Source organism: Sphaeramia orbicularis, chromosome 24 (assembly GCF_902148855.1).
Source record: "Sphaeramia orbicularis chromosome 24, fSphaOr1.1, whole genome shotgun sequence".
NCBI classification, from domain to species: domain Eukaryota; kingdom Metazoa; phylum Chordata; class Actinopteri; order Kurtiformes; family Apogonidae; genus Sphaeramia; species Sphaeramia orbicularis.
Window position 1 is genome coordinate 21,704,319 of NC_043979.1, and position 24,502 is coordinate 21,728,820.

A 24,502-nucleotide genomic window follows, 5' to 3' on the forward strand; every position below is an offset into this window, starting at 1 on the left:
TAAAGACTCTTGCAACATCAGGCAGAATTTTACAAAAGCTCCCACAAAAGCTTGTTTTGTTCGGCTAATGTCGTCATCAGAGTGCTGAATGTGATAACTACATAATTGTTAGTTGCTGCCTATTTGTAACGCACGCTTACTCAAGGCTTTTAATTTTTCATCTAAGAATAGCTGGCCTGGATGGTGGCCATTAATGCTGCATTTCTTCTATTCAGCCGTGCTTTTCAGGCTCAGCCTTATTAAAACACTGCACTGCTATCATGGCCAGACAGTCAGAAGTGCTTTATATGACAATTAAAACGATTATACAAATTATTTAAAGAGAAGATTATTTGAAATACTATGATCAACCCTTTTTCTATAAAACAGTGGCACAAATTCTCGTTTAAAGTCTTAATGGTGTAACATCAAGAGGCCTTTTGCAGAAGCTGGCATTTTGTTTTTTTTCTGCTACTGTGATTCACACCACAGCCCAGCCTTCTACTGTACACTAGTTCTATACAGGGTTTTGTCTCCTTTACACTGTGAAATTGATTATTTCATGTCATTACACTCGCTTTGGTACAATAACAGGCCATTTTAGAGGTACAAAGAGATTTTCAGATGTGCTTTATTGTGTAACCGGTCTGAAATGGGCTTCTGTCCAATTCCAGCCAGACCCTTCGATCAGTTATTCAAGGTGTAACGAGCAGCTGTAATGATTAAATTAAAATTCCAAACACTGATCTCTGAATCACAGTCAGACACCTGCCTTTAGGGAACAGCGACCACAGTTGTTACTTCCTACTTACCCATTACTTCCTTGCTTAGCTGTTACTTTTACACTGTTTACATTGGTACATGTATGTTCTATACTTGCACTGTTTACACTAGTACATGTATGTTTCACATTTTCCCTGTTACATTTGCACTGCCTACGCTGATACACGTGTTACGTTGTTTACGCCATTGTAATTGCACTGTTTACACCACTTACACTGGTACATGTCTGCTTATATACTACATTGTCTACATTGTTATATTTGCACTGTTTACACTGTAACACTCTTACAAATGTTTGCACTACTACTACTACATTTGCACATTTTAAAGGCTACTACTTTAATTTTTTTTAACTCTCAACCTTTCAAACAGTATATCTCCATTTTGTACATATTTTTTGACTGCACACTTTTATATTTCATACTTTTTTAAAGATATATCTGTATCTTATTGTGTTGCTACATAAATGTAAGTGCACTGTCACTGGCAGAGACCACCTGTAATTTCGTTGCACAACTGGCGTAATGACAATAAAGCCTATTCTATTCTATTCTATTCTATTCTATTCTATCCTATCTTTGCTCAAATCAATAATAAAGCTTCACACTTGTTGCATCAAACCAGAGAAAATGCTGTGTAACAAACAAACATAAAAAATGTTGTTTCGTCATAGCTCAGCTGTCAGATATTTTTTAACCACTCACTACTAAATCTCAAGGCCCTTCAGCACTGCATTCATTCAGCAGCCATCGGGGCTCCTATTTACAGTGCCAGGTTTTACTGGCAGGGTGGTAGCTCTTAGTGGGAAGCTATATCCAAAATGGAAATGAGCACTTAAGCATCCCCATGGCGTTTGGTTAGGCCTAGCTTGCCTCTCTTATAGCCTTTCCCAAACACATGAAGGCTGATGGGGTTGTATGAACCAACCAAGTAAAAACGAGTCACTTGAATCTGAAGTCATGGCAAACTTCACCACATGGACGACCTATGATAACTTATTTTGCAAACTGACTTTATCTGACTGTAGTGTAGTGCCACGGTGCATAAAAAGATGACAGTTAAGGGGAAAAAAAATGCTGCTGCAACAATATGCTGCTTCAAAACATACTGTGATATTGTTGAAAGATATGTTAGGAGACAGCTCCCTCTAATGGCTGATCTCTGCACACAACACACAGAGTATGCCTCTCTTTCTGTGTATGTACAATGATCAACCATAACATTGTGACCACTGACAGAAGTAGAAATAACATTCATACTGCATTATTTCATTACAGTACCTTTCACTTGGTTGGATATATTTAGCAGCAAGTGAACATTTAGTCCTCAAAGCTGATGTGTTGGAAGCATCAAAATGATCAATCTCAGGTGAGTGGCTTTGACAAGGTCTGTATTGTTACAACGATGACTGGGTCAGAGCATATCCGCACCTGCAGGTCTTGTTGGGTATTCCTGGTCTACAGTGGTTAGTACCGACCAAAAATGGACTCAGGAAGGACATTCTGATTTCAGAGCCATTGTTCATCTGTGGGAGGTAGTGATGTTACGTCTGACACTCAAGCCCCGAAGCCTGTATGGAGCAAAGGAGGCGTGTCCAAATGAAGCCTGTCTCGAGGCATGTATCATTTTTTCAGAGTATCACAAGACAAAATACAAATGAGGACCCGTTTGCTGAAATCATGTGACTGCCTCATTATGCGATTTCATTTGCTTCATCAGTTTTGTGAGCGAATGTTTTCAAATTCTAAGGCTGGGGAATTTACTGTATAACCAAAAAGAAGGAATCACCTGAGCCCCAACACTGTCAGAATGTTTTTATTCCTGAATAAAAATCAATAAATCACCCCCCCATTGCCGAATCTCAAATGTATCCCAACCACACAAGCACTTTCTGTAACTGTTTATCCACAAATACTGTGCATATACATAATACTTCATTGATATACTACAACTGATCTATTGACACTTAGATATACCACCAGTATTAGTTCATTCATATACCATAATCTATACAGATTTTTTTCATCTGGCTTTACAATACCTCAAATGGAGATTTTGAAATAATACTTGAATAATTATACCAGTGTTTTTCAACCTTGGGGTCGGGACCCCATGTGGGGTCGCCTGGAATTCAAATGGGGTTAAAAATAAAAATAAAAACTTAATAAAATATATGGTGAGTTGACAGAGACAATCACAATACATAAAAGACATGACAAACTCTGAAGCTGAAACTGAAGCACTGTGTTACTGTTTATCTTTCAAATGTTCATTGTGGTCAGTTTCAGATGCTGCAGCTTTCATAATTCATAGTTTGAGTTATTGTTTTTTCAGTATTAATTATCAGCCTTGTAAATACAAGCTGGACTGACTGTACATATCCTGACCAAGGAAAATAAAATTCTCACTTTGTGCAGTAATCTACACCTGGCTTTTCTGCCTCCGTCCATAATAATATACATTATATAGCCTAAATGTTGTCTAAAATTAACATTTATTTGCAACATAGTATAGCAAACTATTACATTTAAAAAACAAATTAATTTTAGCAAAAACAAAAATGTCTCCGCTTTGAATGTCTGGGGTCACCGGAAATTTAAGACGTTAAAATGGGGTCATGAGCCAAAAAAGATTGGGAACCACTGAATTATACTAAGAGATCCACTAGCCCACATGTAACATACCAGCAGATGTCAGTATTACTGAATGAGCTGTCTGTCTGATCAGGCTTTTGGTGAAGCATTTGGCCAGAAAGATTGGACACATTCACAGAACCTCATCACACCATCACTAGTGGGAGGTGCTGGACAAATAAATCTGATCCGTGGAGGTCCACCTTTCTATTTCCAGGACTTCAGGGATGTTCTGCTGACGTCGTGGTCCAGATATCACAGCACACCTTCTGTTGTGACTTTATTTGGAGAAGCTAAAGTTAAAAGGCATTTGTGTTGAGAGTTATTAGCAAGTTTATAATTCATATGTAAATGCAGTTAAGTGAATTCTGAGTCAAAGGTACGATGCATTTCATTTATGTGATTTATGTTAAAAGGAGTTAAGTATAAGAAACACTGAATGCTAAGATTCGCTTGTATTAAGAGAACTACATTTCCCATGAGGCTTAGAAATATATATCACGGAAGTGAAGTTTGTTGTATGTCGCCGAGTTGCAGGAAAGTTGTATTTTTTATGAAGTTGTTGCAATAAAGGAGAATACGTCTTTTTAAGTCTAGAGTCTCTTCTCGTTATTATTGGATGTAGTTTGGCAAACTACACACCTTCAGAGGTCTGGTGGAGTCTAGGCCTCAGGTCAGAGCTGTTTTTGTGGAACACAGGGGAACTACACAACACTAGACAAATGGTAATATGTTACACTCCCATATAGGCTCAACTGGTTGAGATCTGGTTGTTATTTAGATACTTTTGGTCGGTACTAACCACTTTACTTTGGGAATGAACAACAAGATCTGGAGATTAACTCACTGATCTGACAAAGTTACTGAGATCCCTATTCTTGTCCATTTTTCTGTTCAGTTCAGTTTATTTCGAATATGCAACAAAATAAAAAAAAACTAAACCTAATTTAGAAATTAAACAGATTGCAAGAAAAAAAACGAAAACTTATACATATACATGAAAACAAAATTCATTCGCATATTTGAAAAGAAGTGGGAGAAGCTTGTAGGGCTAAAATGTTCCGTTGCTGCCTAATATATCCCACTCACTGACAGGTCCCATTGTAATGAGATAATCAACATTAACACCACCTCTCCTGTCAGCAGTCTTAATGCTACGGCTGATGGGTGTATGTGTGTACTAACCGAGTTGCAGTGACGTTTCCGTGTGGTAATATCCATCCTTTTGCTTCTTTTTCAACATGGAACAAAGATCCACACGCTCCACTGTCTGGTCTCCGAAAAACCTGGGTGTTGCAGTGAGAAAGACAAGAAAAAGAAAATAAAAGAGTGTATTGTACAAGCTAATGAGTGCACTGTAGGTGTATAGTCACTGTATAATAAGAACATACCTGTCTGTGTAGTTGGAATAGAGGGCTGGATCAACACGCTTTATACCCTGAGAGACAAGGGGATATAGTCTGTCATGCACATCAACTAAACACTCCTAATTATATAGATATCATGTCAGTAGTTCTTAATTTTCACAAACAGATGGAGGTGAAACATGTCGACTGATAGGCGCCAGGAAGGAAAAGATGTCATCAGGTGTCAAAGGAGAGAGAAGATAGATAATGTCCTTCCTGTGTCTCTAAACTTCAGCCCACTCCTCATTTGTTTTATTCCAATTCAATCCTCCTCCCCCTTCCAAACTCCTCTTCTATACCGTAACCACTAAGAAAAAATATATTTGAATTTGTGACACCTTTGGAGCGAAGGTGAGGTCGCAGAACACTGTTTCTTCAGCTACCCTGCCGTTCTGTCAGAGGTGTTATTATAAAGCGTTCTAAAATGTCAGCTCAATTAGTCGCATATTGTCTAAACAGAGTACTTTTTATAGCTTTTCTGTTACCTAATCGACAGCAGACATTAGAGAAAAGAGGCAGGAAACGAGGCGAGAGAGATAGGGATCGACATAGAGCGGGGGGTCAAAACATGCAAACAATGCATCCATTCATTAAAAACAGCCTCATTGTGTTCGATGCGTGTGTCTGTTCGTGTGTGTGTACCTGAGATCGCAGTTTGGACGCTCTCGACAGCTTCATAATGGTGAGGTGTGGCTCGAACCCGCGACAGTCTTCCTGCAGAAGACCCTGCTCTGCAAAACGAGCCCGCAACAGCTCTGAAAAACACACACACACAAGGCTTTAAGATGGCTTAGTAAGAACATGTTAAGAATCGACAGTTACGACTGTGAAACGTGGCACCGCTGATAAGAATATAAAACAAAAATATTGGACACTGAGGTGCAACTCCTGAAAGACACTTTAACGTATACAACTAAGAAGAAATGAAGAGTCAAAATGAAGAGTGTTATCATGCTAAACATGGAACAGAACAGTATAGAACAGAACAGAAATGTATAACATAGAACAGAATTGAACAGAAGAGAACATTTTAGAATAGAACAGACCAGTATAGAACAGTACTGAACACAACAGACCAGCATAGAATAGAAAACAACACAGCAGAACCGCAGAATAGAATAGAACGGAACAGAACAGTCAAGAACAGAACACAACAGTATAGAACAGAACACAAAAAAGCAGTTTCGAATAGAGCAGAACAAACAGAACACAACAGTATAGAACACAACAGTATAGAATAGAATATAACAAACAGAACACAACAGTACAGAACAGAATACAACAAACAGAACACAACAGTATAGAATAGAATAGAATAGAATAGAATAGAATAGAATAGAATAGAATAGAATAGAATAGAATAGAATAGAATAGAACAGTATACAACAGAGCAGTATAGAATAGAACAGAACACAACAGTACAGTATAGAATAGAAAACAACACAGCAGAACCATAGCATAAACTACAACAGAACAGAGCAGTAAAGAATAGAACAAACAGAACACAACAGTATAGAACAGAACACAACAGAACAGTACAGAATACAACAGAACAGTTCAGAACAGAATGTAAACATATGAAACAGAATAGAATAGAATAGAATAGAATAGAATAGAATAGAATAGAATAGAATAGAATAGAATAGAATAGAATAGAACGTACAACAAAACTGAGTCCCATTCTGTCAGTAAAAACATGAAAAATTTATTATTGCACAATTCCCATAACTACCCAACTTGAAGCATGGGCTACATGCGCCAGGTCGTATTTAAACATACAATGACTCCCACTAATGGACTGATGAAAAAGACCTAGTGGAGGACACAAACAGAACCAATGGATGACTGAAAATGTGTGTGAAAGGACGGAAAAAGGCTTTTTGCTTGTGTATCATTTGACCACGGCACTAAACACAGATACACCAACAAGGGCACAAACATACACACACACACAACCTGCAAGGGCACACACACATATATACACACTTACATATACACACACAGACATGTGCACGGCAGCCAATGAGCATTAGATGAAACCGCAGAGGTATTTTTAGAAGAAGAAAGGAAAGGTTAGTATATAATCAATAACAATGGTGAAGAGAGCAGACAAGAGGACACGAGACTCTGACTTCTGGCCTTATCCTGATTTAGCTCTTTGGACAAAAACAAAAATAGAAGCTTTCCATTTTCCAGCACTCACTCAGTTACCAATAAATCAAGCTCTTCCTCCTTTCCATGTCAGCTGAGAGGACAGAAAGTTTGATGCAAGCCCATGTAAATGCTGACATTGGTTACTCGGTATCTGGAGTTAAAACTTCAATGCGCTAATAACTTTAAGATAAATCTGTTTAATAGACAGGAGGGCAGAACGAAGCAAAAAGCCCTGATATCTCTTGTAATTATGGAGTACTCGGGCCTCTTTAGCTCTGTCTCGGAAAAAGATTAATTTATTGCATTTCTCATTTATCCAAGCCGTGAGATAAAAATGCCTTTTGGAATTTGCGTCAGCTTGGTTGTCATGTGGAATTTGCTTAGATCTGAAAAGTTAATACTCTTGACGTGCAGCTTGAAAACACATATTAAAGTCTGATTTAAACAAGCTGCTCCGACACTGATGATGACACGGTTTTACATATATGTCTCAGAATAACAGGCGCTTCTTAATGCAAACCACAAAAAAATCTATACCTTCTGGATAAACAAACTCATTAATACGTTTAAAAAAAAAAAAAAAAAAAAAAAAAAAAACAGCACACTTCCTGTTGGGAGAGTGTCTGCATATTTCTGATTCAGCTGATATCTGAGAGAGGAGATAAAGAGCATTAAGTAAATGTGCTTTTTTTCCCCTGTGTATGTGTACAAATGAGTGTGTGTTGTGTCATAAGAGCGATGCAACGAGAATCCTCTTAGAAATGTTGGCTTAATGTTGTTGCCAAAGGCACAACACACACAACTGTACTGCACACGTAAAAGCTTCATGCACCCACACAAACATAAAAAGACGGATGTAAAAAAAAAAAAAAAAAAAAAAAAACACATCGCAGACTAACACGGGGTGTAGTGAATAACAAATAAAAGACTTAAATAGAGAATTATCTGACCAAATCCACTTACACTGGTTAGAGTAAGTAGATGTGGTGCACTGAAACCAGATCAGTGCGTGTGGCTGTTAAATAAATGGAGTCCACATTTGTGAGCACTTTGTAGATTTGCTTTTTCATCAAATTTTTACCTAGGTCAAAGGTGAATTTAGCCACACTTCCAACACAATTTACCTGTTGAATCTGTTTTCAGGATCACTCTGGGATAGAATTTAGGATTAGACCACTGCTGAACTTTAAGTGTGAACTTGAAGAAAGTGTGAGAGTGGGCAAAGTCATCTTCTTAGGAACAGCCCCCAGAATACACTCTATAATCTGGAAAAGCTATTTAATCTGCAACCTGCAACTCTCCCGTGAAAACACACATCCATGCCATCCTTAAGAGAGGCAACCATCTAACTGAAGGTCTCCTCAGCTGACCCCCAAGTCCAGACCTCCCTCCGCAAAAACACAAGTCCGTCAGATTATCACCTCTAATGCCATTCATCAACAAACAAGACTCAACACAAATGAAGATCATGATAAAGCAAAAATGTTATTTAATTCACACAATGTCAGACTGACAGGAGAGTGAACAAAGACGAAGATGATGGAAAGATAAACCTTGTTACTGACCTGCCAGGCTGTCCAGTGTGTGTCTGTGTTGTCCAGGGACCAGCCCTACAAACACCACCTCCTTCCTGAAATGACCGATGCCTGAGAAGGGCAGCACCAAGTCCCGCCCACCCAGCAGCTCAGCCAATAATGGCTCGGCTCCGGCCAGCACGGTCACCGCCCTAAAAGGAAGTATACACATGAAAATGCACAACATGGCACAAATACACACACCAATTCACAACATAATCCCTGCTCCCTCCCTCTCATATTACATAACAAGACAATCTAATGATTAGTAATGGCACAATCTTCTAGTTGATGTAGATTAAGCATAAGCATCATCAGATAACACGGTGCACATGTAGAGGGCTGTATGTCTTCAAGATTGGATGGCACTTTTAAATTTCATTGTACTTGTAACAATGACAATAACACTATTCTATTCTATTCTATTCTATTCTATTTCCACAATTCTCACAATGCAAATATGTTCAAACAATTACTTATGCCAGAAACATAATTTTTCCTAACCACATATTAATGCTTATGGGAAGCTTTTGTCCATATTTCATTTAGTCACTGTGAAATATTATTCAAGTGAAGCATTTCTCTTCATTTCATTTCATTAATCACATCTGCTTGCATAGGCTGTTTCTCGCAAACTGAAGCGATCTGCAGAAGAACAGCAGAGGCTTTTCCAACAGAAGACACTAATTGCTACTGGAGTAGAACAGGATCAAATTTATTTCAGAAACAGTCATTTTATTAAGCTCATGTGTTATTCATAATACAAGTGAGAGGGGGAGGGGCTCGGCACTGCATTCACTGTTTCTTCATTTTAAGTATGTGTCGACCATGTGCTCCGGTCTACAAGAAACTTCACCCTTAGTGATTATCTCCTCATTTCTCAAGAGATGCTGAGAGGAAAAGATAAACAAAAGCTGGATCTAACTTGATGTGCTGGTAATTAGTGAGTGCAGAGCAAAGATTCCTGTCTGTAAGCAGACTATTTATTCTGCTATGACAAAATAAAGCAATACGACTTTGTTTAGCTACCTAATTGGTGATGATGCATAGACCACAGCATCATAAGGGTATCCATAAGCACTAACATACAGTGGTGTTTTAGTTCAGCTAAAAATTACACTTTATTTAAGTTAATTTCACAGCTGAGATTATATGAAGATGTGCATATGCATAATATACACTGTATATTATACAGTGTTTATGCGGAGGCTGTTATTACAGTTTAGATGAGTGCTTTTCAACCTTGGGGTCGGGAACCCATGAGGGGTCGCCTGGAATTTCAAATGGGATCGCCTGAAATTTCTAGTTATTGATAAAAATAAAAAACACTTACTAATAAAAATATATGGTGAGTTGAGAGACAATCACAATCCATAAAAGACATGACAAACTCTGAAGCTGAAACTGAAGCACTGTGGTATTGTTTATCTTTCAATTGTTCATTGTGGTCAGTTTCAGATGCTGCAGCTCTTTTATAATTCGTAGTTTGAGTTATTGTTTTTTCAGTATTAATTGTCAGCCTTGTAGTACAAGCTGGATTGACTGTACATATCCTGACCAAGGAAAATAAAATTCTCACTTTGTGCAATAATCTCCACCTGGCTTTTCTGCCTCCATCTATAATAATATACATTATATAGACTAAATGTCATCTAAAATTAACATTTATTCGCAACATAGTATAGCAAATTATTACATGATCAAAAACAAATTAATTTTAACAAAAAAAAAAAAAAAAGTCTCTGTTTTGAATGTCTGGGGTCACCAGAAATGTGTGATGTTAAAATGGGGTCACAAGCCAAAAAAGGTTGGGAACTACTGGTTTAGATGAACACCCAATTCTGATTAGTCAATGACAGTGTTCACAGTCTGTTATTTGTTATTATGACAAAGCATTACCAGGGTTAAGTTCCAAAATTATACTCCAAAGAGGACTTTCAAAATCAATAAAAATATTTTTAAGTTATCTTTTGCTGTCAAATAGCTGATTCGTCATGTAATAAGTCGGATAAAGAACTTGTTGCAAAATACATCCCTTCAGGATGATCCAGAACCGTCCACGTAATGAGCATCATCACGTCGGGTACAATGACAAGTTCACTTCATATTATCCTGATTATCCCCTATAATTTATGTAATTGCTACAAATCCCACTCATTATTGCAATATTTGAGTCATGTGGATGAAGCTTCATGTAGGAAAACAATTAGCACCAGGGCAACACAAACAAACGGAAGCAAAAGGAGAATAAATTCAACCCAGAGCAAGATAATTCTGAACAGGGGGAGGACTCTAATCAACCGAGACAAATCAAGGAGCTCAGGTTGAAAAGAGGGGGTACTTCTGTCACATGAGGGAGTCTGACACAAACTAGACATGTGTACTTCGCAAATTAGGTCTCAAATCATTCAACGCCCCTAACTTCTTTCACCTCTTATGCAAGAACCATGTCAGACAGTATCGAAAAAAATCTACCAACAGCCACAACCACAGCTGCAACTATAATCAAAAGTGTTTTCTATTTATCTTTTGACATTTTAAATATTCATGTTTTATATTTCTTAACAGGCCCAAGGAAGAAAATAAGAAGTATGTTTTATTTATGAAGCACTTAATTCAAAATATAACAAAACAGAACATTTATTTATTAAATGTATATATAAAAATGTGCTATATTGTGTTATGTGTTGAGGTTTTGGTCATTTCCCACAGCCCTAATTTAAACTCAGTTTCTCATTGTGTTACTGTGGATATGTGTCAACTTACTGGTCTACTTCCACCTGATTGGAGAGATGTGTGACTAATAACGTGATGTGAAGACTTGGGATTGGGATCATGGCTTTGGCCAATCGAGGCTCCTGCTCAAGCACCGCCTTCTGGACCTCAGCGATGACTGAGCTTATCTGTCATTGGACAAACACAGGTTCAGTCAGCAGAAGAAGAATGCGTTTTTCACCCTCTAGCCATCCTCAACACTAACCGGCTTTGTATGTACCAGAGGATGTTAGAAGTGTTACTAAGAGTTCAAAAGGAGAAGAAAACTTCACCATCAATAGACAGCAACCATGAAGAAAATCAATGTCCATTCAGAGGTGGTTTTTGTCAATGTGCATTAAGATTTCATCGTCATGTGCTGTCTGGTAATTGAAGATTGAGTGTTTTTATCCCTTAAGATGCTTCCTCTCGGTATAGATTGAGTTACACTCACCGTGACCAAAAGTCGATCTCTGAATTAATCAATAGTCAGGAGTAAACTGATTAAAGTCTTCTGCACCAAAAAAGGTGAACTCAAAGGTTTTCTCAAAGACAGTCTCCCATTAGATCTCCTGTTAGTAACCCATAAAGAGAAAATAAGCTCCGTAGACATTAACCTCAGGGTTAGATGAAGAGTACATGTTGTTAGCATCACAAGAACAGAGGTCAGTACATGTGTTTTAAAAAAGCAAGCAGTAATAAGAGGAGCATCACGCTAGAAATCATCACACCAGTGATTTCCAGAATTTGGCGAATAAACTGTAAGTTACTGTTTTAAACACACTGTTATTTTTAATTAAGATAATGACTTCTGAATGAATTTTTCCAGTTCTTTATACCAACATTTAAGTAGTTTTAATTATCCATAAACAATTCATAAAAAAACCAAAAGACATCACATTGAAAACATAGTATTATGTTTTTGTGAGAATGCAGTAAGGTCAGTTGGTAGGTCTAGCTGCAATGTTTGAAGACCAGCGAGAAGGCTACTAACGAGAAAACAGTTTACAATGGTTTTGTAACAGAAGAACAGACACACAGTAAGTGAGGATTGGTGCTGTGAACATTATATCCTGTCCTCACCTGCGGGTTAGTGATGGGGATGGAGACAAAGTAGTTGGGTCGCTTGCTCTCTTTCTTTTTTTTCTTCTTTTTTTCTACATCGTCTTCACTGTCAACTCGTCCTCCACTGTCTCCTCTTTTTCTCTTCTTCTGAGATGACTCCGAGTTGGTGACTGGAGAGAAAGACAACCATATTTTACGTTGTAAAAAGTGACACTCGTTCTGTCATAAAGTCAAACATGATGTAAAAATATACAGATAAATCGACACATCACTTATTCTGTCTTTCTTTTTATACAAACCACAGCTCTCAGAGGGCGGTATGAATTAATTCAAGCTTTCGTTAAGCTACTGAACTCAAAAACAGAACTCAGTAGAGCAATATATAATTCATACACATGCATAATATTTTTTTCCGGAATGCATGTAGGGTAAACTTCGCTGTCAAATGTCTCCACACTGCAAAAATCAAAATCTTACCAAGTGAAATTTTCTCATTTCTAGTCGAAATATCTCATCACACTTAAAATAAGACATAATCGCTTAAAGAGTAACTTGTAAGTGAGATATAAGAACTTATTTTTAAACAACAGATCTTGAAAAACTTATTTCAAGAAATCTTACCAAGATATTTTCACTGGTTCCATTGGCAGATTTATTTTGCTTAATTCAAGATTTTTTTTTTTTTTTTTGCTTAATTCAAGCAAAAGAATCTGCCAATGGAACCAGTGAAAATTATCTTGGTAAGTTTTCTTGAAATAAGGTTTTCAAGATCTATTGTTGAAAAATAAGTTCTTATATCTCACTGAAAAGTTACTCTTTAGGCGATTATGTCTTATTTTAAGTGTGATGAGATATTTTGACTAGAAATGAGAAAAATACACTTGGTAAGATTTTGATTTTTGCAGTGCATGATAGCAGTTCACTCTGATTTACTTTATACTGATGCATAAATTTGTTGCCCATCAGATATCCCAATATTTACTGTTCTATTACAGATTTTAAAGTCCCAAGCAGTAATTCAGATTTTCACAGTATTACAGTATATTGAGTATAAGTACATACATCCTAGTTCCTTCCACAAACTTGGGCTCGTAAAAGCAAATGGAAGCTCAGACATCAATGTCTCCATAGTGTCATCTGACTTGTGCTTTTTCTTCAGCAGCTTCCTCTTCTCCCTCCTCATCTTCCTCTTTATTTTCTTCTCATTTGATCCTATCAGAAAAGAGATGGTGGCTGTGATTTATACTGCATCCGATCACAAATTTCATCATCTACTTCATGTTAACTTCACAAACCCAAGTCAGGATCTGATCTGTGTCACTCACCAGTGACAGTGGTGGCTCCACAGTCTGCCGTGCTTCTTTGGATCTCCATGCTCATCATACCCTCTTTGCTTGGGGTCACCTTCATCGTTTTCACCTCTGCCTCATTTATCATCCCACCTTCTTGACTAACCATCTCATCACCACCACCCTCATCATCATCATCTTCTGAGGCAAGCACAGTGGTGTCGTTGCCGTGTGAGATATTAGCTGGCAGCATAACTACAAGAGGCTAGGATAGAAGAAAAACAAAAAACAGAAGAAACAACATAAACCTCACAGTGTCATATTAGGAAACGGCGTCAGACTTATTTATGTCATTACCTTAAGTCCAGTTCGGTGTGCAAACGGCGCAGAATGATGGTAACTTGTAGAAATGTGATGGACCCGCGAAACTACCCGTTTATTGAAGATAAAAACCCTCTGAAGACGAGTAAAGCTCCAAAAACACGTGAAACTAAAGGTCAACTTACCGATAAGCATCCCACAAAGTTCTTAACTATTTAACAGCTGGCTGAACAGTTACAGCTAATAGAGATGAGATAACACTGGCTTCAGGAAGACGGCAATAACAGCAAAATCCCAAACAGCTATTTTCGGTATAGTTACCATCGTGAAACGCGGGTTAGACTTTGCTGCCCTGCTTTAAACACCTGTTGAGATGAATCAAAGAGCCCCCACGCTGAAACACATCTGACGAGCTAAGCTAACGGTTAGCTAACTGAGGCTATACCAGAGACTGTGCTGCAGTAAGCGGAGTATTATGTCCCTATAGCGAATATATAATTTATATTTATGTGAAGAGTTTGTATGATTTCATCAAAAAACAGAGCAGAAAAAAACAGTAAAAAAGATTTGCACACAAGCCCACAGGTAGGACTACCAACCGGAAGTAACCCCTGTTTGTAAACATTGACACACTTCCGGTTTGACTTTATTAGCGCAAAATATAAAAATAAAGTAGTAAAATAATAAATAGTAATAAAATAATAGTAGTGGTAGTATTTAGTGGTATTTTAGTAGTGTTTGTATATTTCATATTTTCTCTTTGTAGTTTTTGTATATTACCAATATTTTTCAGTAGGTTATTTTGTGATATATTTATACTCTTTTGCATTTTAAGTGTTTGCTGCTAACATAGATTGTCATTGTTCCTGTAACAATGACAATAAAGATCTATTCTGTTCTATTTTATTCCAGAGAAAACCACCAGTTTCAGCCACAGTGAAAATAAGGACAATTAACTTAAATTGCACTGCTTTTATTATAACATAAACTACATATTTATTTATATTGTCTTTCATTATGTCAAAAGCTAAAATAAACTAAAGTATATGTGAATTTATGTGTGCCTTTTCTGTTATCAGAAATATATTTCACTAACATTAAGTGAAAGATACAGAAAACACAATTAGGCCACAATCAAAATTTAATCAAAGCTCATCATGTAAGAGTATATAAGGGTTAGGGTTATATCATTACATCCTGCAGTTCCATTATCTATCATATTAATTACAAAACAGTAAATAAAAGTCAATGTGATCGATACAAAAACTTCAACTGCTCATTGGTTACTGGCCTTTGTAGCCCCTGTCCTTGTACATGTCCATTAGCACTATTTCTTAAAAACAGGCCTACTCACCTTTTTATTACATTGATTTGTAAAATCAAAAAGATGAAACACCATAAAAATAGTTTATGCCTAGTGAAGGAACAGCATCTGCAAAAAGAGTATATTCACAGCACATTGTCACAAGCACAGAGACCTAAACAAATGTGACTTGCTTTTCAAAATTATTCTTATGGCTTTGTTACACATTACTGGAGTAGGTATAGACAACAAACCTGATGTGAGATAGAGAAATATAGAAAGAGATCATCATATACAACAAAAGTCACTGGTCAAAACCAAAGCAATTACATGCTTTACTTATCTGCCCGATTTGGAAACAAGCTAGGGAGACTACCAAAGAAACTACTGAAAGATCTCGATGATACATTTGGACTGATTTGTCTTTTCTCTCTACTACTGCCGTAGTCCAGTAGTTTTCTTTGAATCTCAGAGACAGCAACATTGTTTTCTTCACAGTTCAATAAGCCACACACTGTGTCATGGAAGAAAACGTTGACATCCAACACAACATGTTTGGGCCTGGACCAAGTTCTCAGATTCCATGAGGCCTTGGCTTCACGTGCGTGGTGCATCAGCACTAGAATGACGTCTTTGTCATCTGAGGATATCAAAAGAGAAGAGAAGATAACTTCGGTTCAAGAAGAATATATGAGAGAAGATACTGCAAACAATTATAAGAGTAAAGCTTACAATGAAAAGTCCACTGTACATACAGTGGTGGACAAAAAGGTTTTGGACACCCCATGCACTTGTGATATACTGCATTAAAAATCACCCCTAAGTCATTGAACTCTGCCAAGTATTGTGCCATTGTCCAAACCCACATCCTCTCTTCTGCACATGCTCTGTTGTTCTGTCTATGTCAAAACTGGATGTATCAGTAAGATGACACACCCAGGACATGACATATTGAAACTGTCAAAAAATTTAGTTTTGTTATTTTTTCTTGTTAACAATAAAAATAATTATGATGTGCATTTGTTTATATCTGTCTGATGCAGCCACACCGTTTGGATCATAAAAAGGATAAAAATATTTCAGTATTGTATATGAGACAGTGGCTACTTCTGCAACTGTAGTACTACTCTTTCATGACACTTGGGCTGCATGAATGAACTTTTTAAGCTTAAATAAATAATGTAAGAATAATGAGCAGTTAAACTACAAACAAAATAGCACATGTTCAAATATTTTGTCTTACCTGGAACTACACGCATGGCTGACTCAACATCTGTCCCAACTCGTGAAACAACTGGACAGAAGACAATAATGATCTTACAATTATTAACATCTTCCTTCTCTTCCAGCTGAAGCCGAAATGAATCCTTGTCTTGAACAAAATGTTTTTCAACTTGTTTTAGCACATCCTTATGTGCATCCAAGGTTTTGCCTGTGATGATCGTCTTGTTCATCACAGTGACTAGAAGAAAAAAAAATTATGATTAAGTATTTAAAAAAAAGTGAAGATGAATTTTGAAGTTAGCAACAGAAGTCAGACAAATCAAATTTGGTAAAAAGAAACTAAAATGAATGTACCCAGTGTGTATGTTTGCACATTGCCGGTGGTTTGATGAGGTTTGTCCGGGATACCTGTTTCTGACAGAGACAGTCACAGAGATTTTACATAATATTTAAAGAGATGAAAAAAACCTTAACCATTGATTTTCTAGTGTAAAAAAACCCCCATATGACTACATTTACATGCACACTAATATTCTGCTTTTTCCCTAATTCTGGAAAAAACAAAATTCCAAATAAGCTGTTTACATGCCAGTGTTCTCTAATAATATTCCTGTTTACATGCAGCCGTTCATACTCCATTATACATCATGTTTTTTTCACTGGTTGCAGACTTTCCAGTCATTAAACTCAACCTCCCTCTTTCGTTCCATCAAACACATTTTGGGAAATGGTCCGTTTCTGGTATTTGCTTATATATAAACCTGTTGATGTCCTCTGTCAGTCAGTGTGTTTGTCCTTCTGAGCAGAAATGTGGAGTTTTCTTTCAAGCGCCCATCGCTCCCAGAAAAGTTCTCTGTCTCTAATTGAGCTGAGCAACCTGTAACCTGCTGTAAAACCCATAAACTGAACTCATTTTCCAAATTAGTTGTATTTGGGCCCAAAGAAACCTCATAAAGCCAGACTTACATCTTCATATCCAGCATGTCTTAATTAGAAAATGCATCATTTGGAAGGAGGCCATAATTGGAACATCCAAACTGAATATGCTGTTTACATGACACCTGTCAAACTCAGAATATTGTTAAATCCAGAATTACGGTCGAATATTAGTGTGTATGTCAGTAGAATGTAAAGAGGAGAAGAGTCAGATTTACCATGTGTTTTCTGTTTATGACCAGTGGCGTCAGTCCGGGGCCCAGACTGGGAACTGGCGCCTGAGGAACTTATAGTTGACAAAGAATCTGGTACATTGGTGACTTCCACTGAATTGAATAAGAAAGGCTGACTTTAGCACAATGTTAACTCCACCTTCATAAATATTCCCTGCAAATTGTCTACATTCCATCAATGTGATTGTCAGATTTTATACAAAAGATCATAAAAGCTGTCTCATGAGTTGTATATCAACAAAAGTAATGATGAAAAATAAGTTATTTTTTATATAAAAACTGTACACTCACATTGGTCTTCAATCGGTTCTTGGTCTTTATTTTCATGTAATCTTTCTAGTTGACGAATATGGTCATCGATGAACTTCTGGAATTGAGTCACGGGGCCTTTCAGCTCCTTCAGAGTATTTAGGTTGTCGGCAGGTGCCCCATTGCCAGTGAGAGCAACTGAAAGGAAGAATATCAGGCTGTGTGATACAAGACAAATGGATAAAATAGAACTTAACCCATAAAGATCCAAACAGCCACTGGTGGCAAAAAGCATCCACTGATCTAAAATGTTTAATAACTTCTGAACCACTGATCTTATGAATCCATGTAAATAACTGGTGTAAAATACAAATTTTTCATCTTTTCATGGTCCTCAGATATGACCCATTTGGAGAGTTGGATTAATGACAGTGAATGGACACAATGGGTTTATGTTCAGTTACTGATAGATTTGTTTAAAAGTCTGTTTTTCTTGTTTTCTCTGTTTCTGATGTAAAAACACTCAACTTTAAACTGAGCTTTTATGAACATCTACATGATCAGAAAATTAAATATAAGAAAATACTTGAATTTCACTGGAAAAAATTTAAAATACAGAGGACATTACTACAATAAATGGTGATAAATTACTCAATAAGAGGTTAAATACAAAGAAAAATTCCTTTGGGAACTGACACAAAAGTCACATGGGGTCGTTATGGGTTAAATGGCAGTAAATTTGTATATACCTCTGAAATCTTCATCTTCAAGTAAACTCTTCAGTTCTTTTGCGATGACATCAGCTGGCTTTTAAAGAATAAACAGAACCAAATTATCATAATAAATCATCTCAAGTGTACATTATAAAATATATCATATAATTACACAACAACATATAATTTAATAACTTGCTTTTGTCTGTGTTATTGTGAAATCACATGACACAATGGATGCCTTTACGGACATTTGTGTAATTTTCATCTGTGGTCACAGTCCTGCAAGAGATATTAAGTATTGGTTTCACCTTTGGTGTGTTCTGTATTTTTTCAAAGACCTTCTTTCTCACTCGGAATTGTTCAGCTCCGGGTAGAAGTTCATTTAGGTCAAATCGAGTCAGTAACTTAATTTCAGAGTCAGTGGAACAATCAGCACCTGCAAGTAGCATTCAAGACCAATCAAGAGCATTTAGTGTAAAGTATAACAGATTCATATTATTCATTTTGTGGTTCTGCAAATGCACTGAGTTGTATTTATAACACGTATCAGCTATGTCACTCACGCTCCAATGTACAAGCTGCATCTTCGCTGATGCTTCTTATTTCCTCCAATAAACTTGTCATGATTTCACCTGAAGAGGAAGAAAAATAGGCTTGGATGGAAGAATATTGTGTAAACAGTAGGGCTGAAAATCCAACAGAGGACACAGTGATTACGAATTAGGATATCATTTATTCACCTAACACAGTAATTTGTCTTGGAGGTGCAATGCGGCTAAAATTTACTTAGGGGGTCAAATGAGTGGGCATTTTTGTCAAAAAAAAAAAAAAAAAAAAAGTTGTAAGAAATGCATAGAACTGTGTTGAAATAATGCTAAAACATTTGTGCACAGACTACTGATATTATTTGACAGTGGAAGGTATATTTTCAGAAATATTGGATTTTGAATAGCATGTGTATGTGAAAACTTTTGCCTGTGGACAGACGTTACCCATGATGCTCTGGTCAGTACCAGTACTTTATTAGTAATAAACTTATATACTTACTATTGCTAATTATCCTCTTTTTCATAAATGCTAATATTGTGGATCTAAAACAATAACAGCTGACACAAAAACACAAAAAGTGGCAGTGGACGGATGTGACATGGTTGTTACAGATCCCATCATACTGATGCTCGGCAGCCATGTCACCGTTTCCACAAATGATCCCTGTGCAAAAACTAGTATCATAATTATTTATTAGATAGTTTGTCATCATACTAGAGTAAATAACAATATAGAATTGTTATTTCTTTATAAAAATGCTTATTATTAGAAAACTGTTGATTTAAAAAGTGATGTGTGACATTCTTAATGTATGTATTGGCGTAACATAAGCAGGATGGATCAGCACCATACTCCATATTGCAACCTGTAAAAATAAAACATGTGATATGGAGCATAAAATCTTGTAAGAAAAATTAGGGAATCTGAAAGAATAGAATATTTGTTTTTCAGGTAAATTCAGTTCAAATATAACTTGGCCATTTGTGACATGAAAATATAGCATGAATTGTGATGAAATTGGACATTTTTGACCTGAAAACATCGTTCATATGACCATCAACATGTTGCAACAGAACTGAAATCCTGTAAATTTGCAGAACTTGCATTTACCAACACAAAGTTCCTTTGGGGATTCACTTATATTGATTTCTTATGCACAAAGACATAAATAAGACCTCTAAGCAAATTTAAGCCGAATGATAAACACAAATAACACAATTTTAATGTAAGATTGAAATCTGATCCCAACATCAGGGAGTATTAAACAAAGATGGGAACTTGAATTTATATAAATACACAAAATCACATAAGTATATACCATATTGATTGAATATATAAACAATATACAATCACGGACACACATGAATATACATACTTAGAGAATATGACAAGGAACACACAGGAAACTAGAAGCTTATTACGTAAGAGAGAAGGAAACAAACCTTTAAACTGGTCCAATTACTCGACAGATGATCTCTTCAATTATCACAGACTGAATTCAGCTCTGACTGTCGCCATAACCTGTTTCAGATCGTGTTTTTATCATACGTTTCACCGAAAAATACCCACTCACCCTTTATAGTCAAAAGAAAGTGAAACTTAAAGAAACTAAGGAAATGAGGGGATGCTCCAAACACTGATTGGTTGCTTTACAATGATTGGCACTTGTTGTCCCGCCCCTTTCACACTGTTGAGATATTCAGTATAAAGAAACTGTGTTTTTTTAGAATGTGTGTGCCAGTTGTTTTCCGCATTCACCACACACAATGAAAAAAAGCTGGACAACATGTAAAAAAAAAAAAAAAAAAAAAAAAAAAAAAAAAAAAACCAACAACTCATATATCTACTTTAATAACCCTGCAACCACAACTATGGCCAAACTCACTATAAATAAAAAGAGTATACAGCTTATGAAAAACACAGTAACACATTCACAACTGATAAAAACACTCCACCTAAGAGTAAAAATACGAAGGTGTTTTAATATATTAATCGATGACATCGATCTAATATCAGCAGGCAACTTTAAAGCTCTTTTACAAAATAAAAACAGAGTTGTGCAGAATGATAAGGCATGATATATTGTTGCAAATAAGAAGGATAAGTGAAAGTGCATGCATTTATATACAAGCTGAAGGCACATAATAAATACACTGAAAGTAAATAAGAAGTTATTATATATATGCAAATGCTAACTTTATTTGTGTTGTTTTTGCAGTCATGACAGGCGTTTATATCTAAGACTTTTTATAGATAATGAAAGTAAATAAATTAATAAATTAATAATAATAATAATAATAATAATAATAATAATAATAATAATAATAATAATAATAATAATAACTTCAGGATGGACACAGTCACTACCTCTGTACATTTCAACACAATCATTCAACCACTATATCAGAGTGCACCTTTTTCATCGTTTTTCATATTTTTACTTGAACATTCTTGCTTTTGTATGTTCTGTCTATAAACATTTCTATACCTCAATGTCATTGCAAAATTCTGTTGATTTCCAAGGCTTAAATAAAGGTATAAATGAATGAATGTTGTCCTCTATGTTGTTCTGCATGTGAATGTCAACGTCTTCCTCTTGATTTTATTATATTCTATGATTTAATTTTACTCTCTGCAAACATGCCACAACAGAAGCTCAGGTTAAAAATGAAAGAATTTACAGAAAATGTTCAGCCCGGTGAAGACAATCTGACCGTTGAAATAGTTTGTGTCAAAGTTGAAAAACCTGTGGACATGTGAACATAACAAAATAAGTGGAACCTCATATTTTTTGACATGAATCTACTTTTCATCCATAGCACCAGTTATTTTCAGAGGGGCAGCTCATTTTCATCTCTATCACATATTAGATTGATCAAATTTGCCCCAATTAGATCAACCCAATATCTCAGTCGTGCTGCTAATCAGAGCGATGCTTTGTCACTGTGGATTGTTTCACTTGTGGGTCAGTGCCTTAAAGCGGCATCAAGTTTCATTAACACAACCACTTTAATGAGAACACAGTTTGTTTGTGTACGCAGCAGTACCACCAGCAGGGGACAGCGCTGTACAGTTTTTTTTTTTGTTTTTTTTTTTAATTTCTGCACTGCAACAACTTAACATGATGACCACTTAATTCAGCTCTGATCTTCAACTGATGTGCAGCTGTTTATACTGAGGTGATGTCTTCTTGTTTGGAAACAACAGAATATTAATGGGAAAAATACGTGTAAAATTATGACTATTTCTGCAGTTCCGTGCACAAAATGCACATTAATTCTGTTCGCTTCAGACTTCAGTGTTCAGACTTTTGCGTGCAGTCTTATTTGCATCTTGCTTGTTTTGTTTTTTTCTTTTTTTCAGCCTTTTCAGAAAGTTTGTTCCCATCAGAGGGAGTGACACTAACAACACATTCAGTCTAGCTTTGGATGAAGTTTCCCTCTCAGACCTAAGCTCCTGCTTCGTCCGCCCCTCTTTAAATTTGATGTGGAGAGCTGGAAAAAAACAAAGAAACACCTTGAAACAAAAGTGGATGTGTGGATGTGTGTGTGTTCTTCTGATGCGTCCAATGTCATTCACTGCTGTTTCTCCAGGTGTTGGAAACTGAGCCTCTTCTTGACGTTGTGTTGGCAGACGCTGGCAGAGGGTGAAGTGTTTTTCTCCCCTGTGTCAAGCTGCCGTGTGCCTTTCTGTAGGGGGTGAGACAGCTCCTGGTGGCTCTGCTTAGTCTTTTTCATGTTTTTTGTTGTGAAAAAAGACAGTTTTGTGGCTCTGACTGTGCAACATAGCACTGCCTCTTGTAATGACATTCAAAGTCTCCGAGACGGTGAGAATTGTGCGACTATTCATTCTCTGAACAATGTGTGTGGGCGCCTGTGATGTTTTTGATATAAGATTTACGCTCACTCTTGAAAGCCTCTTTAAACAAAACACAGGGAGTTATCTGCACATCTGAATGGTTTTGATATCTCGCTTCTTTTTAACTTTCTGCCTTCATGTGAAATGACACTCATAAAGTATTCAGAAATCAATAGATAATACAGATTTCAAGTGGAATTACTTAACCTTTAAGGTCAATTCTCTTTAATGTTTTCACAAGCAGTGACAAAGTTTGGCCAGAAGATGGTAATCAGGTATCAGAAGACCATCTGTGTGATTCAGCAAATGCGGAAATCTTCGAACAGAAGTTTAGGGGACGATTTGGCCCAGAGCCTAACTTTAAGTCCATGCCAAGTCTGCACTGCATCAGCACATTTCAGGATTGAGCCAACAGTTAACACAGGCAGATGTCTCTGTTAATGGTGTTACTTGAACGAATCACACTGCTGTGAAGATTTTATCAACCATGTTTGATTTGAGCTTTAAAGGTGGAATTACTGTAATACACCACTTTAAAGAGCAAATTAAGTTCCCAAAGAGTGAGGAAATGTAATTAACAAAACATAATTAACATTAAATAAGAAATCAAAATATCAGTGAGAAAAATGTTCAAGCACAGTGTCTGGGTAATAGAAAAAAATCTGCCAGCATCCTTTTGAACTGCACATGTCTTCTGGCAAAACGCTACTCCTTTGATATAAATATGTTAATGGTGCCAGGTACGATTTTCATTCTTTCATTCAGCCTTTATTTATACAAGATGGGTTGTAGTTATTTTCATGGGTGCTTTGTGAAAACAGAACATTAAAAACAAGCAAAATACATACTTAAACAATTCATTTTTACAACATGCACACATCTGTATTATAACAGCAAAGTGGTCTCTGTGTGATTGCATGTGTGTCCGGGGATTCACACAAAATCCAGATAGAGCTGACTGCTGCAGTTTGGGATACATATGTATTTTTGGCCAAGGAAGAGACTAGTGAAAACGACAAGTTGATAGGACCAATATTTTGGGAGATATTAGTAATTTTGGAATATAATAGCCTTAAATCACGTTGCTATGGCCAGAACGCTTTGGCGGTGACTGCAGGACAAATGTGTTACAGCGTGCATGAATACACAATAGCGTCAAAATTACCATATCTAGAACCTGTGGATCCCCATGGGTCAACGCTCTAGTACAATATAAACAAGAACAACACCAGCAGTCACAAGAAACATTCACATCCAGACGTCTCCAAATCAGCCACAAGGGCCTGAAACCGAGTAAATGGGATCAGACGGCCCAACCTCAGTGGTCTTTGTAAATTATTCCACGTCTGTAGAGCAAAATATTTAAAAGCCTGTTTCCCAGTCGCAGCTGTAGCGGTGAGTTTCAAGGACTAATAATAAATCTTGGGACTTTGTACGGTGCAAACTTGAAGGCATTTTGGATAAATTAGTTTACCA

General features: G+C 36.6%; 2 protein-coding genes across 4 annotated transcripts in view; both read right to left on the bottom strand.

The window, feature by feature from the left end:
• The window catches only part of akap7 (A-kinase anchoring protein 7), a 59,473-nt gene extending 44,912 nt beyond the window's left edge, over positions 1-14,561 (bottom strand). For 2 of the 3 annotated variants that reach the window (XM_030127998.1, XM_030127997.1), the window contains exons 1-9: positions 13,995-14,561; positions 13,674-13,902; positions 13,411-13,560; positions 12,367-12,518; positions 11,296-11,432; positions 8,521-8,681; positions 5,444-5,556; positions 4,787-4,833; positions 4,581-4,681 (exon numbers count right to left, since the gene is read on the bottom strand). In XM_030127998.1, the coding sequence (XP_029983858.1) occupies positions 4,581-4,681; positions 4,787-4,833; positions 5,444-5,556; positions 8,521-8,681; positions 11,296-11,432; positions 12,367-12,518; positions 13,411-13,560; positions 13,674-13,902; positions 13,995-14,153 (1,249 nt within the window). In that variant the 5' untranslated portion in view covers positions 14,154-14,561. Of the gene's footprint in view, positions 1-3,354; positions 3,689-4,580; positions 4,682-4,786; positions 4,834-5,443; positions 5,557-8,520; positions 8,682-11,295; positions 11,433-12,366; positions 12,519-13,410; positions 13,561-13,673; positions 13,903-13,994 lie in introns of those variants that run through there. The other variant, XM_030127999.1, reaches the window with a different exon arrangement.
• A 526-nt stretch (positions 14,562-15,087) lies between these two features.
• Positions 15,088-20,765, bottom strand: LOC115414721 (uncharacterized). Its single transcript, XM_030128000.1, has 9 exons — positions 20,611-20,765; positions 19,183-19,251; positions 18,928-19,055; positions 18,653-18,710; positions 17,946-18,101; positions 17,640-17,747; positions 16,840-16,899; positions 16,505-16,723; positions 15,088-15,901 (listed from the first exon to the last, which is right to left on the bottom strand). The coding sequence occupies exons 2-9, from the start codon at positions 19,241-19,243 to the stop codon at positions 15,597-15,599; spliced, it is 1,095 nt and encodes a 364-aa protein (XP_029983860.1). The 5' UTR covers positions 19,244-19,251; positions 20,611-20,765; the 3' UTR covers positions 15,088-15,596.
• Between the last annotated feature and the right edge of the window lie 3,737 nt (positions 20,766-24,502).